The sequence below is a fragment of the Chiloscyllium plagiosum genome, unplaced genomic scaffold (assembly GCF_037043375.1).
Source record: "Chiloscyllium plagiosum isolate Xiang-an unplaced genomic scaffold, Cpla_swu_hap1 HiC_scaffold_8, whole genome shotgun sequence".
Taxonomy (NCBI): Eukaryota; Metazoa; Chordata; class Chondrichthyes; order Orectolobiformes; family Hemiscylliidae; genus Chiloscyllium; species Chiloscyllium plagiosum.
The window spans coordinates 33,460,617-33,477,666 of NW_028270146.1; the positions used below are offsets into that span (position 1 = coordinate 33,460,617).

Below are 17,050 nucleotides of genomic sequence, written 5' to 3' on the forward strand. Positions count from 1 at the left end.
GCAATGTTGTGGATTTGGTTTTAACAATAAAACAAGTTTATTGCATGTAAAATTGAACTGGAATAAACCAAACTGTGTCCATATAAGATATCTAAAGGTTTTTAAACACACAATATAAAATACAATCTCATTAATCCCAACAGCATCCAGTACAGTACTCAAACACCAGTGAGAATGCTGTCCCACATTAGATTTGACTTTGCTATGACTTGAGTTCCCATTCATGAAAATCTGATGGCCTCTTCCTTGTTCATTTTATAACCAAACTTAAACTTTCTCACTGTGATGTGACCTCTTCTAGGATTTTAACCAAACACTTCTGGTCTAGAATTTACCAACTAAATTCCTCACAATGAGTTAACTTCTTTAACAATTCAAAGCAATCTTCTCCCTTGTGTGTAAGCAATTGCTTTACACATCCGGTTTTGCCAATTACTATGTGCAGAACTGCCCTAAACAAACCAAAATAACAATTACAAAGTTATGGGTGTTTTCCTTAAGCTTAAAAAAAATCCAGAATTGTCAATCTGAATGTTACTTTGGGAGAGTTTGATTGAATAATGTAAAAAAATTTGCATTAATCTCCCTCCTGTCACGTAGTTTTAAAATAAATCACCATGTCTATACAATTAGTTACAAGTTAATCATGAAACTCCTTTAGGCACACAGCCAGCAAGCCACAAGTTCAAATTCATGTTCAATTCAAGTAAATTACATTTAAAATATGTATGAATCATATACCTTACTGAACCATAACACTAGCTCACAATAATATTGCCATTCGTTGATGCTCTGTTCATAGAGTCATAGAGATGTACAGCATGGAAACAGACCCTTCGGTCCAATCCGTCCATGCCAACCAGCTATCTCAACCCAATCTAGTCCCACCTGCCAGCACTCTGCGCATATCCCTCCAAATCCTTCTGATTCATATACCCATCCAAATGCCTCTGATAGGAAGGAGACCAGAGTTGCACGCAATATTCCAACAGTGGCCTAACCAATGTCCTGTACAGTCCCAACATGACATCCCAACTCCTGTACTCAATTCTCTGACCAATAAAGGAGAGCTTACCAAATGCCTTCTTCTCTAGCTTATCTACTTGCGACTCCATTTTCAAGGAACTATGACCCCGCGCTCCAAGGTCTCTTTGTTCAGCAACACTCTCCAGAACCTTACCATTGAGTGTATAAGTCCTACTAAGATTTGCTTTCTCAGAATGCAGCATCTCGCATTTATCTGAATTAAACTCCATCTATCACTTCTTGGCCCATCTGGTCAAGATCCTGTTGTAATCTGAGGTAACCTTCTTCGCTGTCCACTACACCTCCAATTTTGGTGTCATCTGCAAACTTACTAACTGTACCTCTTATGCTCACATCCAAATCATTTATGTAAATGACAAAAAGTAGAGGACCTCGCACCGATCCTTGTGGCATTCCACTGGTCACAGGCCTCCAGTCTGAAAAACAATCCTCCACCACCACCCTCTGTCTTCTATCTTTGAGCCAGTTCTGTATCCAAATGGCTAATTCTCCCTTTATTCTGTGAGATCTAACCTTGCTAACCAGTCTCCCATGGGGAACTTTTGATGAATGCTTTACTGAAGTCCATATAAATCAGATCTACCATTCTGCCGTCTTCAATCCTCTTTGTTACTTCAAAAAACTCAATCAAGTTTGTGAGACATGATTTCCCACGCACAAAGCCATGTTGACTATCCGGAATCAGTCCTTGCCTTTCCAAATATATGTACATCCTGTCCCTCAGTATTCCCTCCAACAACTAGCCCACCACCGACGTCAGGCTCACTGGTCTATAGTCCCTGGCTTGTCCTTACCTCCTTTCATAAACAGTGGCACCATGTTAGCAAACCTCCAGTCTTCTGGCACCTCACCTGTGACTATCGATGATACAAATATCGCAGCAAGGGGTCCAGCGATCACTTTTCTAGCTTCCCACAGAATTCTAGGTACACCTGATCAGGTCCTGGGGATTTATCCACCTTTATGCGTTTCAAGACATCCAGCACTTCCTCCTCTTTAATCTGGACATTTTGCAAGATGTCACCATCTATTTTGCTACTTTCTATATCTTCCATATCCTTTTCCACAGTAAATACTGATGCAAAATATTCATTTAGTATCTCCCCTATTTTCTGTGGCTCCACACAAATGGTGCCTTGCTGATCTTTGAGGGATCCTATTCTCTCCCTCATTATCCTTTTGTTCTTAGTGTGTTTGTAAAAACCCTTTAGATTCTCCTTAAATACTATTTGCCAAAGCTACTTTATGTCCCCTTTTTGCCCTCCTGATTTCCCTCTTACGTATACTCCTACTGCCTTTATACTCTAAGGATTCACTCGATCTATCCTGTCTGTACCTGACATATGATTCCTTTTTCTTAAGCAAATCCCAAATTTCTTTAGGCTATCCAGCATTCCCTATACCTACCAATCTTTCTTTTCAGGAGAAAGTGAGGTCTTTAGATGCTGGAGATCAGAGCTGAAAACGTGTTGCTGGAAAAGCGCAGCAGGTCAGGCAGCATCCAAGGAACAGGAGAATCGACGTTTCGGGCATAAGCCCGAAATTCCTGAAGAAGGGCTTATGCCCGAAACGTCGATTCTCCCAGTCATTCCTTTCACCCTAACAGGAATATACTTTCTCTGGATTCTCGTTCTCATTTCTGAAGACTTCCCATTTTCCAGCTGTCCCTTTACCTGCGAACATCTGCCCCTAATCAGCTTTTGAAAGTTCTTGCCTAATACCGTCAAAATTGGCCTTTCTCCAATTTAGAACTTCAACTTTTAGATCTGGTCTATCCTTTTCCATCACTATTTGAAATCATATAGAATTATGGTCGCTGGCCCCTCAGTCACCTGCTCTGCCTTATTTCCACAGAGTAGGTCAAGTTTTACACCTTCTCTGGTAGGTACACCCACATACTGAATCAGAAAAGTTTCTTGCACCCACTTAAGAAATTCCTCTCCATCTAAACCCTTAACACTATGGCAGTCCCAGTCTATGTTTGGAAAGTTAAAATCCCCTACCAAAAAACCACCTTATTATTCTTACAGATAGCTGAGATCTCCTTACAAGTTTGTTTCTCAATTTCCCTCTGATTATTTGGGGTCCATAGTACAATCCCAATAAGGTCATCATCCCTTTCTTATTTCTCATTTCCACCCAAATAGCCTCTCTGGATGTATTTCCAGGAATATTCTCCCTTAGCACAGCTGTAATGCTATCCCTTATCAAAAACGCCACTGCCTCTCCTCTCTTGCCTCCCTTTCTATCCTTCCTGTAGCATTTATATCTTGAAACATTAAGCTGCCAGTCCTGCCCATTCCTGAGCCATGTTTCTGTAATTGCTATGATATCCCAGTCCCACATTTCTAACAATGCCCTGAGTTAATCTGCCTTCCCTGTTATGCCCCTTACATTGAAATAAATGCAGTTTAATTTATTAATCCTACCTTGTCCCTGCCTGCTCTGACTGTTTGACTTGCTTCTGTACTCAACTATACTAGTCTCAGATTGATCTCTTTCCTCAGTATCTCCCTGGGTTCCTAATCCCCCAACCTTACTAGCTTAAATCCTCCCAAGCAGCTCTAACAAATCTCCCTGCCAGTATATTAGTCCCCTTCCAATTCAGGTGCAAACCATCCTTCTTGTACAGGTCACTTCTACCCCAAAAGAAATCCAATGGTTCAAAAATGTGAATCCTTCTCCCATACACCAGCTCCTCAGCCATGCATTCATCTGCTCTATCCTCCTATTCCTGCCTTCACGAGCTCATAGCACTGGGAGTGATCCAGATATTACTGCTCTCAAGGACCTCCTTTTTAAATTTCTGCCTAACTCTCTGTCATCTCCCTTCAGAATCTCAACCTTTTCCCTTCCTCTGTCGTTGGTTCCAATGTGGATAATGACCTCTTGCTGGCCTCTCTCCCCCTTGAGAATATTCTACACCCTCTCTCTGAGACATCCTTGATCCTGGCACCAGCGAACCAACACACCATTCTGAATTTTTCCTGCTGGCCACAGAAACTGGAGAATTTCTTAACACAATTGATCACTTGGAACCCTCATTGCATTAGACCCAGTCTCGATATCATAAACTTGGCTGTTTGTGCTATGTTCCCCTGAGAATCCATCACCACCTACATTTTCCAAAACAGCATACTTGTTTGAAATGGGTATAGCCACAGAAGGCACCTGCACTAGCTGCCTACCTCTCTTTCCTTTCCTGGAGTTAACCCATCTATGTGACTGAGATTTTTCCCCCTTCCTTTCACTGTCATCCATCCCATACTGTTGCTGTTGCAAATTTCTCATTGCTTCTAACTGTCTCTCCAATCGATCTGATAAGATTCACAACCAACAGCATTTATAGCAGATATAATCCACAGTAACTCTTAAACTCTCTTTAAACTCCCATATCTGACAAGAAGCGCATATCACTCTACTAAAGGCCAATTTTGCTCCTTCACAATCTACAGACCCAGAAAATAACCCCATCTTATTCCTCTACAAAACACTACCCCAGGTTAAATGAATAGTTATGGCTTATGTTTTAAGTTTAATCAAGAGACAAATCTCAAAGAACCTATAATCAAGAAAGAACCCTCTCCACTCACTACTGCAGACTTTCTGTAGGTCACTTAAAAACAATACACTTACCTGCTTCTGTGCTGTGAACTTCACCCAAACAGTTCCTTCACAATCAGTTGTGAATTTCACTGTTTGTTAATTTTCCCAGACGCACTCCGATGTCCAGCGATACATGAATTCAAACAGCAAAGGCAGTAACTGTGCAGGTTCAAAGCTGTGTCAGTTTCTTTCTCTCTCTCTCCCCTGCACTGACCTCACCATGTGCTTCCTTTGTCTGTTCTTCTCCCATTTCAAACTGTTGTTTTGACTTGTTTTTTCCAAAGTTGTCAAATGATCTGTTAGAAGCACAGAATGATTGCAACATAGGTGGTCCTCATTCAACCTACCATATCGGTCTTGGCTCTATGTAATAAAAATCCACCTAGTACAACTTATTCACTCCCTTTCAACGTTCCTTTCAAGCTACATGACTATACAGTTTCCGGTTATCTGAGCAAACTGACTGGTGTGGGGGTATTGGAGGTCTCTGCAACAGCGGCACGGTGGCACAGTGGTTAGCACTGCTGCCTCGCAGCGCCAGAGGCCCGGGTTCAATTCCCGCCTCAGGCGACTGACTGTGTGGAGTTTGCACGTTCTCCCCGTGTCTGCGTGGGTTTCCTCCGGGGGCTCCGGTTTCCTCCCACAGTCCAAAGATGTGCAAGTCAGGTGAATTGGCCATGCTAAATTGCCCGTAGTGTTAGGTAAAAGGGGTAAATGTAGGGGTATGGATGGGTTACGCTTCGGCGGGTCGGTGTGGACTTGTTGGGCCGAAGGGCCTGTTTCCACACTGTAAGTAATCTAATCTAATCAGCAAAAAAAAAGTACAGCATAGCTTCCCCTCACTTTTCCCATTTTCTCACCAGTTAATCATTCAACTCTTTTACAGGCCCCAAATTAACCTGCTGCCACCTCTGTGTCAGGCAGTGCATTACAGCTCCAAACAACTTCCTGTTAAAACAAGCATTGATGGAGGATTTTAAAATCATTTTAAATTTGCATCCACTGGTTCTGGATTCTTCCACCCATGGAAACAGTTTCTCCCCATTCTATCCTGTACAGACCTCGAATGATTTAAATATCTCTACCACATCTTTTCAAGGGGAATTATGCATTTCTCAAACCTATTCACGTAAGTGAAGCTTTTGAACTTTGAATAATCATTGTGAATCTTTTCTGCACCTTTATCTAACATTTTAGTGTCCAGAAGGAGAGATATACTCCAGTGTTTTAGACAAAAAAAAGTTGCTGGAAAAACCCAGCAGGTCTGGCAGCAAATGTGAAGAGAAAGTAGAGGTAACATTTTGGGTCCAGTGACCCTTCTTAGCTAGGTAAAGGTGGTATATGTGCTGACGACAAGGGTGGGAATGTTGGGAAGTAGTAAATGATCAGTGGTAATGGAGACCAGAGACAGAGAACAGAACATTTTAAATATTTTTATCATACCTTCCTTGGCAAGCAGTGGGAAATCTGCCATTATTTAGAAGCTGATGAAATGTTATATTGTGACTTTCTGGACTGCTATAATGCCATTTGAAGAGGTGGCAGCAAGGATGCCTGTTTTGGTTGGAATAAACTTGAATCTCTTCCAACATTAATTTTTCACTTGAGGTGTGCAATTAGTTTGAAGTTTGGATCATAACTGCACTTTTAAAATGTTTTGTACATATGTTACAAAGTTCATATTTTAAGGAAACTATTTCTCTACCACCTCTTTTGATAGCCCAGCTTGGTCTGTTTACATATTATGTTACTTGTTGGAAATTTCTAAACTTTATTTTCATTAGTAAGCCAAGGCTTGAAAGTTTGTTTCTCCGGGGATCACTGATGTACTTTCAATTTATTTTTAACTCATCAAAAACCACTTAAAACAATTCTGTACTAAAACAATATTTATTGTATTTCAAAAGCAAAAGGATCATATGACAATAATTGAATTGATAATTATACATCTTCAATGTATAAACATAAACATTGTTTATCATGATTCAGTTTCTATTGACCTGGATGTCTAGTTACTGTACTGTAAACAAGATAATTCTACTGCAGGTCATGGGCAGGAAAGGTAAACACTCTTGGGAAAATAAAAACTTCATGGGATTTAGAGAGTTCATACAAAATAAAATTTAGTTGTCAGCCATGAAAATAATCACCTGCTGAGTCTATTCGTGCAAAAGTTAAAACTCATCTTTTCTTTCCTTTCCTACTTACAGTTTAGTACCAAGTCTTTCATGTAAATATAAAATTTATTCTGTTCATACCATGAACCTGAATCATCTGTCCCATACCAAGCCAATATGGCCATTCTTGCTGTTCAGTCACCGAGATAATCACAAGCATGAATCTTTGCTCAACACTTATATACAATCACTTTGCAATAACTGTACAATATGATGGCACATTGGAACCAATTGTCAGTGCTCTGACTATTGAAATGCCTGAGATCAGCAAATTTCAAATAGAGCATGTATTGAATTGTTTGATCTGAAACACACAGTGGTCAGCAGTAGACTTCCCCAAATCAAATTAACTTTTAAATCATATGTTTGAAGTTTAGTGGACTAGTTAAGGGTTCCTTTGTATCTTGAATGAACCAGGATGCTTTTCTTTCAGAATATGTTAAAAACAAATGCTTCTTAACATTAGCTTCCATACCAAAGAAACCTGTGTCCAAAAGATCAAGAAACTTATGACTTTTTAAAACATCAAATACAAAGCCAGAAATTACTATATACTCAATAAATGAAAATGTATTAAAAAGAGGTAGACTATTGCTATTGAAAGTGTATTGGATTAACAATCTCTAGGTTTCTAACAGTTAAGTAAAACAATTACACATGAATAAAAGACAAGGAAATTAAATGTCATATATTAGTTAAATTATTTATAAGTTGTACTTATTTGCATGGCTAGCGTGCACATAAGGTACAGAAAGAGGAAACTGATCCCACAAATTGTTAGGAATTCAGTACATGTTTATTCCCTGCACAGTTTTCCACATAAAATAACAGAGATAGATGATTTAACTCTTATATTACAACTACTTTACTTGGCAGCCTGTTGTTTCTACACGGAGACTCTTGAATTAAATTATACAAAATACAAATCAGAAGTTAAGAGGGCTTGAAAAGTTATCTTTGAGGGAATGAATGGTACCGCCTTAGTTTTGATTATGTTGAACTATTTTTACAAAGATCCAAATGAACATTTAGAAACCAAACTACAGGACAATTCTACAATGGACAAATTGTAAGCTGGGAGATTGAGATCATTTGCAACGTTTACATGTGGGCAGTTATGAGATTTTAAAAAGGTGAAATACAGACTTTGCTAACTTGATCAAAAATCAATAACAAAGCTCCTGACCCTAAATGATGTCAAATAATATAGCATTTATACTGTTCATGGCTCTTTGATGCAATGTAAGGTTATTAAGAGCATTGTCATACTTTGCCACATTTATAAATCTCACCTATAAATCAGGTGGTGATGATAACTGCCACCCTTGCTTCTTTGGAGTTTGCTGAAGAATTGCATTCAGTAGAGGTTTACTATGGTAATAGTAAAGTACACAGATGCTGAAATTGAATTTAGAATGCACAAAAATTATAGGACCGAAACTAAATATTGAAAATTTTTAATTGGCAGAACAATACTCAACCATATGTTTCTTATTAAACAACTTTAGAGTCAGCAAGATGATTTGATTGGATCCAATCCCATCTCATGAGACCATTAGCACATGCAAATTTACAATCCTAGAAATGAATTATTTTCACTCTGGTATTGAAAACAGCAAGACACTTTGGAGTCTATATAATACTTGATATTGTTAAACTGGTTTAAACCAAATGTTCACACTCATTAAAAGACAAGTCTTTATTTGCAGAAAATTTTGTAATAATAGAAGCAGCAGCAAATCCAGCACCATATTTCTTACAATTGTCTACATATCAGATAAAAGGCATCTGTATTCTGGATGTGAGCTGGGGTTCCAAACACTAGCACAAGTCTTAAACACTTAAATGGCTTTAATGTAACTTTTTTAAAGCAAAACATTCACAGCTGTCTTATTGGCTCCATATTACAATATTAGTTTATGGCAACACCATTAAATTAATTTTATATTATATGCAATCAACCACACATGAATAAAAACATCCCCTCCACCGCCTGCTGTTTCCATTCAGATGGATGAACGATCCAAATTTGTACCCCAGGTAGGAGAGAACGAAGCATTAGCTGCCTCAGCTCACATCAACAACCCTTCATTCCTCAGCTATTCATTTTATACAGTCAGATCAGCATTTGAGCAGCACTTGATGACATTGCTATTGTCATCACTTTGGAACTTAGACACTTTAAATAAATCCCTATTTGGCCAAATTGTGCAACAAATACAGGTGATTTCCCAAAATGTAGTTTTCAACATTCAGATGAGGGAGGGAGAGGGGCTGGTGGCAAAGAGGCAACAGTAGATGCATGCTAGTCCTATCTTGGTTGTTCAGCACTATTTGGGCTCAGCTAGGCTTCTTTCATACATTTTATATAATTGTGTCAGGTTAAGTTTGTGGCAGTTGTCTTTTTCTCTTCCATTTCCAATAATAAAGTTACAACAGGAAGTGAGATGAATGTTGCAAGGAATTTAATTTATCCTAAAAGCAGCTGAAATTTCCAGGCATAAGTTAATAAGTTGCAAATCAAGATTTATATAAAATTACTTTTTTAAAAAGATCTCTCCTTGTGGTATGATCACTGAAGTGCTCTCCACTAAAAATATAAAAACAATTTGCATTAGAATTTGTAGAAAAGCATTGAAAGGGGGCAGTGTCATTCGGTACACTTTTCACTACAACCTGCTGCTCTGCAAGTGATACTTTGTCTGCATCAGACAATAAGCTAATTTTTGCTCATCAGTGTTTTTGTGAAGGACTTACGATTGCAATTTAAAATCCAGTTTGTCCTTCAAATATTTTTGATCAGGTTACAATGCATGATAAATAGCTACTAGTTTAGTACAGATTAATCTTAGTTCAACCATGATCTTAATGTAGAGTCCAGTACTGTTTAAATTTATATTTAAAAATTAACCAAACAGAAAATAAGTGATCCCTTCCCTACATTGCCAATAATCCAGACTCACATTGATACATTAATTACCCAAATACGATTGGCCTGCAACAGCTAGTGAACTAGGTTACACATTTTGTCCAAAACCTGGTGGATTTTACAATATTTAAAAAAAATTTACCAGCTCTTTCGGTTTATCCAAAATGACTTTAGTTATAGGGTTAGCCCTTTATTAACAGAATACATGAATTTACAGTGAATTATCTTCCTTTGCTACATAGTGGCAAGGGAACTGAAGTGAACACAGGTTAAAGTTTTGTGCAAACAAAAAAGGAAATGACATTAGTAGATGGTCAAATAATCTTTATTCACAAGGCCATTTTGAAAACACACCATTTCCAAAAATGATTGGTGTGAATGTAATCAGTGTTGTTTGAATTAACCGAAATAAACATTTTGCTAGAAGTAGAAAAAAAACATTTACTGTACCTTGTTTTAAGTTACAGTTAAAAACTGAAGTGCAAAAGACAAAAATATAGGTTTAAAACATCAGGATGAAACAAAACCCTTTCCACCAAAATAGCCTTAAAGAGCTGAGAATTCCCATTGGAAAATAATGAAAATTCCTGAAATGTGCACGCTGAATGGAGTTACTGGAGTGATTCATGGTGATTGACTCTTAAATATGAACAAAATCCAAACAATGTCATCTTACACCATTGTCTGCAGGATTTGTACTATCCCAAATAACATAATTTTTAAAACCACAGTAATGAAATTCGGTGCAGCCAGACATTTCATTACAGATTACATCACACTAAGCATTCATGCTCTGAAACTTGATTTGGTGTTAACTTATCATAACCTAAAGTGATCGGTCCATTCATGTGTCAATTATTTTCAATCTATTGATTTGATTGGAGGCTTTGACAAAAGCTTGGTGTCGATTGCAAACAACAGCCATGTAGACTGGGAAAATACAGTAACCAACTGTTTTGGGATTGGCTCGTGTACACGAGTAAAGGAACAAGAAGATTTGCAGGTATGGAATCAGAAACAGGAAACCCCACAGCCAGAATGGGAGTGAAAACAAGCGGGCTGTTACTGTCTGTGTCCAAGAGGCTCCATTGCCCAGGTCCTCAGAGTTCCGTTGAATATGCTCTAAAGCCAGTTGGTTGTAAGTTTCATTTATTTCAAATACATAATAAATGGCTGCAGCACTTGCTAGAAGATATAATCCTACTCCAATCCAACCCATTCGCTGGCGAAAGTTCATCATTCTCCATAACCTACTTTATCTGCAATGTAAAAAAAAGGAAGAAAAATGGGTTACAATAAATGAACATCTCAGCCAATCTACAAGGGAATCATTGACTTGTGATTTGCCCGACCACCATGAGACTATAAACAGTTCTCCCACTGAAGACGACAGGATTATCAGTGTTAAAACAAGAACAAACTTGTAAATGCACGGTCAGCAACTGAAAGAAGCTGTGTTGATCATTACAGCCTCTCTAATGTTTGAATACTGTCCTACTCATTCTGCCATCATTTCTACAGTGACCCCTCAACCAACACCTCCATTTTTTATCATTCCCGCTGCTTTCAAAAGCAAATATGTTTTTGGCCTTAGTGATCTCCTTGCTGTGGTTCTGTTCGCCGAGCTGGAAGTTTTTGTTGCAAACGTTTCGTCCCCTGTCTTAGTGATCTCCTTCCTACTTGGCATATATTCTGCAATTCCAGAAAGTATTTATGTAAAAAAACTCAAGGCCACACCTGCTGAGATGCCAGCAACTCAGACTTAGGGAGAGGCCATTCAGCTTCTGAATGTGGGGGAAGATATTCTTCATCCAACTTGCAGTCACACAAGAGTGTTCACATTGCTGAGAGACCCTTTCAATGTTCTCTGGGGTGATAAAAAGACAAATGCTATATCTCCTACTCTTGGATGGAAAGGTGCATGGGAGTGGTGGGAGAAGACCATGTTAAGGGTGACTAAGTAATTGCCTCCATTACACCCAGGTCTATAGTTCCCTTGCACTGAAACAATAGAAGGAAGGAAGATATTGGGGACATCAGGCTAGAGGTGGAGGATGGCCCATTGAAAGTGCAGGCTAGTGCATGGACAGTCAGGATAAGATTAACTTATCATATTCTGGGAAGGAATGGGTTGAGTGCAGAGAGATAAAGTAGATGGGCAGGGAAAAGGACCACAACTGCAGTGGTGTGGCAATTCTCGGAGAAGAAAGGAAAGCCTGTCTGAAACACCCCAGGATAGGGGAGTCCAAAACTAGAGAGCATAGGCTGAAGGTGAGAGGGGAAAGATTTACAAGGGACTTGAGGGGCAACTTTGTCATGCCTATGTGGAACAAACTGCCAGAGGAACTGGTGGAGGCAGTTACAATTACAACATTTAAAAGTCATTTGGGCAGGTACATGGACAGAAATTTTCTTCCTCTGGAGTTAGTGGAGGTTTTTAATTTATTTGAGGTGGAATGAGAGATTTCTGACAGACAAGGTAGTATAGGGTTATGGTGGCAGGCAAAACGAAGATGATAAGAGCTCAACTAGATAAGCCATGATCTTCTTGAATGGTGGATAGGATCAAAGGATCAAATGTGCCACTCCTGCTCCTAATTTCTATTCTTCTGTATTCATTTCAAGTGTTAGTGTCTGGAATGTTGGGAGCTTGCTGGAAATATAGCTGAAAGAAACCATCAAGGGCTTTATCAAAAAAAGAGTACCTTTGTTTCAAATTACCCTGATCAAACAATGTATTGTTCCCCTTTATGCAATTGGAAAGCATTCTTCAATATATCTGCCTTGCCAGATCTTCTTTTAAAAAGATTGAGATGTGCTCCACATTGCAAAGTAGAAGCAGAATTCAGCAAACTTCTTTGCCACATTGTCAAATGGATGAGTGCAATGAGGACAACTGTGCTCTCATATATACATTGAAATAGATTGCAATGTTCACTCCCTTCCTTTCAAACAAAGATGCTGGCTCCAAAGGGAGCATAACAATTGATGTTAATCACTCATCAGTTCTTTTTCCAACACAGCATTTTTCTCTCTCAGCCAACTAAATAAGGCTATTCTACATCAGTTAAGTGCTTGATCATGTCAGAAATGACTGTTAAGACAATTCGTCTGATGTACATTTGATACATCCATTCCTACCCAGAAGCAACATATTTGTGTTAGACAACTCAATGATTAGTGTTACTGGAAAGAAATGGCAAAACAGGCTTTAAACCGAGATAAAAACTGCCTTAAAAATTTACTTAAGAACTAATGTGATCAATTTTGCTTTGGAACATGCTAATTTAAGCAGACATCATAATTGCTAACAGGATGAATTATTACAACAACAACTGGACTATCAGCTCATCCACTAGTCAACAAAAATCAGTAAATTTTCAATCATCAACCGGGCTACAAATGTATTGCCACCAGATCAATGGCATGCTGAGACACCTATAAAAACAGTCAGTTTCTCCAACAGCGAGCTATTTGGAAATTAATTTGTTTGCGGGAGGGGATTTGCTCCATGCATAAAGACAGAGTAGGGCGTTTGTTTCTTTGAGCATGCTCCAATAAATACGACCAGGTCTGATCTTATGCCTTAACTCTACGTTCCTGTACTTGCTCCTTATCCTTCAATTCCTTTAGCATTGAAAAGTATACCAACATTTGTCTTGAAAATGCACAGATTATTCACAGTCCTAAAGATTCACAATCCTCTCAGTGAAGAAATTGTTGCTCATTGCAGTTCTAAATAATTGATCCCTTATCCTGAGACCCTGTGTTGTAGATTCCCCAGTCAGGAAACCGCATCAAAATGTTGAAATTAAACCACATTCTTCTAAATTCCAGGGAATACAGCAAACTATAATCAAAGGGTAACAAAGCAGTAACCCTTAAAAAAAAGGCACTGCAGGAAAATGCAAAGTGTTCTGGAAGGTTCACTTTCAGGTATAAATCAGGCAATACATTCTCCAATGATTTCACATAAAGATGGCATTGTAGCAATTTACTGCTTCAGCACCAACTTAAAACCACATACGGTCACACAAACACAAGTTAGCGAGGCAACTACTTAGAATGAAGTATTGAAAATTGAATTTCTTTTGCAAAAGGTCTGAAGAGTACAAAGCCAAGGTCTTTCCCAAAGGATACTACAATCGAATAAAATTGTTCAAATTTATTTAAGTAATAAATTTATTTATGGAGTTACTCATCACATCTTATAGAAACATTCTGAACAGCTCTTCATTGAATGAGTACTGTTGTAAACAGGTATGATTTCATGTTAACCTTTTGGTGCTGTAATTCAGAGACAAGTGTTGGCAATCCCAATAATTTCCTTGTGCTTGTATGAACAGCACAAGATCTTTCATCCACGTGAGCAAGCAGTTGAGGTTTCAGAAGTACAGTCCTCTGACAAAGCAGCGCTGCCCCAGAACAGCACTGCTGTGTGAACCCAAGATGATCTGCTCAAGATCTTCCCGTGTAGTTACAAAATTGTTATTAAGACCAGCCCTGACACAATGACAGACGGACATTCATGAAGCACTTTGGGATACTCCGCGGTCAGGCAAACCATTCCTGGTCAATTTTGGGCACTTTCGAACTTAAGTCGCTGTTCCAATGCAGTAAAACGTGGCAGGAAGAGACCCACACACAGCAACAGCCGGTTAATCTGCGCTGTTAATAATGTTGTCAGTCATAACACGGCGGAAAACTTCGTCGCTCTTATTTGTCAAGAGTACCAGGGAGGGGTGATTTATTTTTAAACGACCACGTGAGATAGAGAGCAGTTGAAGGTTTTATGCAAAAAAAACCGGCTCCTCCGACAGTGCAGCTGCACCCCTACCCCGGGCAGGTCTGTCCCGGGGGGGGGAGGTAGGAGAGTGTCAGCTCAGGTTATGGTGCAGATGGCCACCCCAGAGCCAGGAGGCTGCGGTTTCCCGGGCGGGGGTTGGTGAAGAGAGACAGCTCCACGAGCCGGTCCTCTCTCTGAGGGGCTGACGGAGTGACCGAGCTGTCAATACCCGCGGCCCCCTGACCCACACTCACCATTGTCAAGAAAGGAAACGCTGCTGTGGCCGGGGAGGGGAAGGGAAGGGGCCGCCGCGGCGCTCGGTCCCCCTCCCTGCTTCAATCCATCGCTTCCGTTCTCTCTGTTTCCGCGGCCTCCGCCGGCTGACGAGTCACAAATCGACCCACTTCCGTCTCCTCACCAACTCGATCCGGGCTGTTGCCGGGGAAACCAGGGCACAAGAGGTGACCTCTAATACCAGCGGCCCGTGTGAGCCCCAGCGCGCCTCTAGCGTCTGGAGGACCTCACTTCACCTCCCTCTACACACACTGGGACAAGGCAATTGAGTCACAAATTCGATGCTACCTTGAGGTATAAAACCTGCGCCCACACCTCCGCCCAAGGCACCAAAGGATTTGTTCAAGGATTTTTCATGCACATCCAAACACTGTCATCTACTGTGTCCATTGCTCTCAATGTGGTCTCCTCTACATCGGGGAGACAGGATGCCAACTTGCAGACCGTTTCAGGGAACATCTCCAGTACACATGCACCCAACAACCTCGCCACCCTGTGGCCGACCACTTAAACTCCCTCCTCCATTACACCAAGGGCATGCAAGTCCTGGGCCTCCTCCACCACCAAGTCCAAGCCACTCAATGACTGAGGAGGAAGTCTCATCTTACGCCTTGGGACCATTCAACCTCACGGCATCAACATCGATTTGAAAAGTTTCCAAATCCCCTCCCACTCACCTCTTCCGGGATCCAATCCTCCAACTAGGCACTGCCCTCTTGACCTGTCCTGCTCCTTGAATGCTGCTTGACCTGCTGTGCTTTTCTAGCACCACACTTCTCAACTCTATTCTTGATTAAGTTGTCTGAACCTTGTGGTGTCAGACCAGGTAGCACAGTGGTTCAGTGGTTAGCACTGCTGTCTCACAGCGCCAGGGATTCAGGTTTGACCCTTGGGTGACTATCTGTGTGGAGTCTGCACTACAGGTATTCCAGTTTCTTCGCACAGTCACAAAGATTTGCAGGCTAGGTAGATTGGCCATGGGATATGTAGAATTCTTGGGTGGGATGTTTTTTGGAGGGCTGGTATGGCCTGCTTCTACATTGTAAGTTTCTGTGATTTCTATGAAAGACTTATTTGGAACAGGAGTAAACAGAAAGCACTGGAGAAACTCATGCAGGTCTGGCAGCATCTGAGGAGAGAGAAACACAGTTAATATTCCAAGTCCAATATGACTCTTCCTAGTGTCTTCAAGGGCCATATCAGATTCAAAACATTAACTCTGATTATTTTTCCGTACCGTAGATGCTGGCAGACCTGCTGAGTTTCTCCAGCATTTTTCACTGTTATTTGATTTTGGGCTCTGCAATAATTTGCTTCCACAATTCTTGTTCTTCAATTCTTACTGTCTACTGGTATCTTGTTAAGAGAAATGTTTGTCTTTCTTCAATTTTATCAACATTAACGTGCTGTCCATCCAACTTACTTTGCACCGTCTAAAGTTGGGTGTAATATTACTGGACGGCATGGTGGCACAGTGGTTAGCACTGCTGCCTCACAGCGCCAGAGACCCGGGTTCAATTCCCGCCTCAGGCGACTGACTGTGTGGAGTTTGCACGTTCTCCCCGTGTCTGCGTGGGTTTCCTCTGGGTGCTCCGGTTTCCTCCCACAGTCCAAGGATGTGCAGGAGAGGTGAATTGGCCATGCTAAATTGCCCGTAGTGTTAGGTAAGGGGTAAATGTAGAGGTATGGGTGGGTTGTGCTTCGGCGGGGCGGTGTGGACTTGTTGGGCCAAAGGGCCTGTTTCCACACTGTAAGTAATCTAATCTAATTACTGCTTGTTATTTTCTCAGTTAAGATCATTATTATTCTTGGGTAGAATCAGCAAAGAGAATAGCATATTTATTTCGTACTCCCTCAAATTCAGTCAACCCCATGAGCTGCATTGATGTCAGCTATGGCTTAATTAGTAGGACTCTAGCCTTTAAGTCAGAAAGTTGTAAATTATAAAGTCCACCCCCAGGATGTAACCAGAAAATACAAAGCTGACACTTCATTGAAAACTGAGGGAATGCTGCGTTGTCAGAAGAGCCATATTTTAGATGGGATTTTAAGTCAAAGCTCACCTGCCCTTTCAGGTGGGAGGTAAAAATGCCATGGTACTATCTCAAATAAGAGCAGAAGAGTTTTCTTCTGCTGACCAGGCCCTCAATCAACACCACAACAAAATTATCTGTTTATTAGATAATCTGTTTATCCCCTTGCTGCTTGTGG

At 40.4% G+C, this 17,050-nt stretch overlaps 1 protein-coding gene across 1 annotated transcript; it reads right to left on the bottom strand.

Annotated features, from left to right (window-relative positions):
• Positions 1–8,510: 8,510 nt before the first annotated feature.
• On the bottom strand, positions 8,511–14,957 carry lyset (lysosomal enzyme trafficking factor). The gene is made up of 2 exons (XM_043697199.2): positions 14,800–14,957; positions 8,511–11,018 (listed from the first exon to the last, which is right to left on the bottom strand). Exon 2 carries the CDS (start codon positions 10,997–10,999, stop codon positions 10,604–10,606), a length of 396 nt encoding a protein of 131 aa, XP_043553134.2. The 5' UTR covers positions 11,000–11,018; positions 14,800–14,957; the 3' UTR covers positions 8,511–10,603.
• Between the last annotated feature and the right edge of the window lie 2,093 nt (positions 14,958–17,050).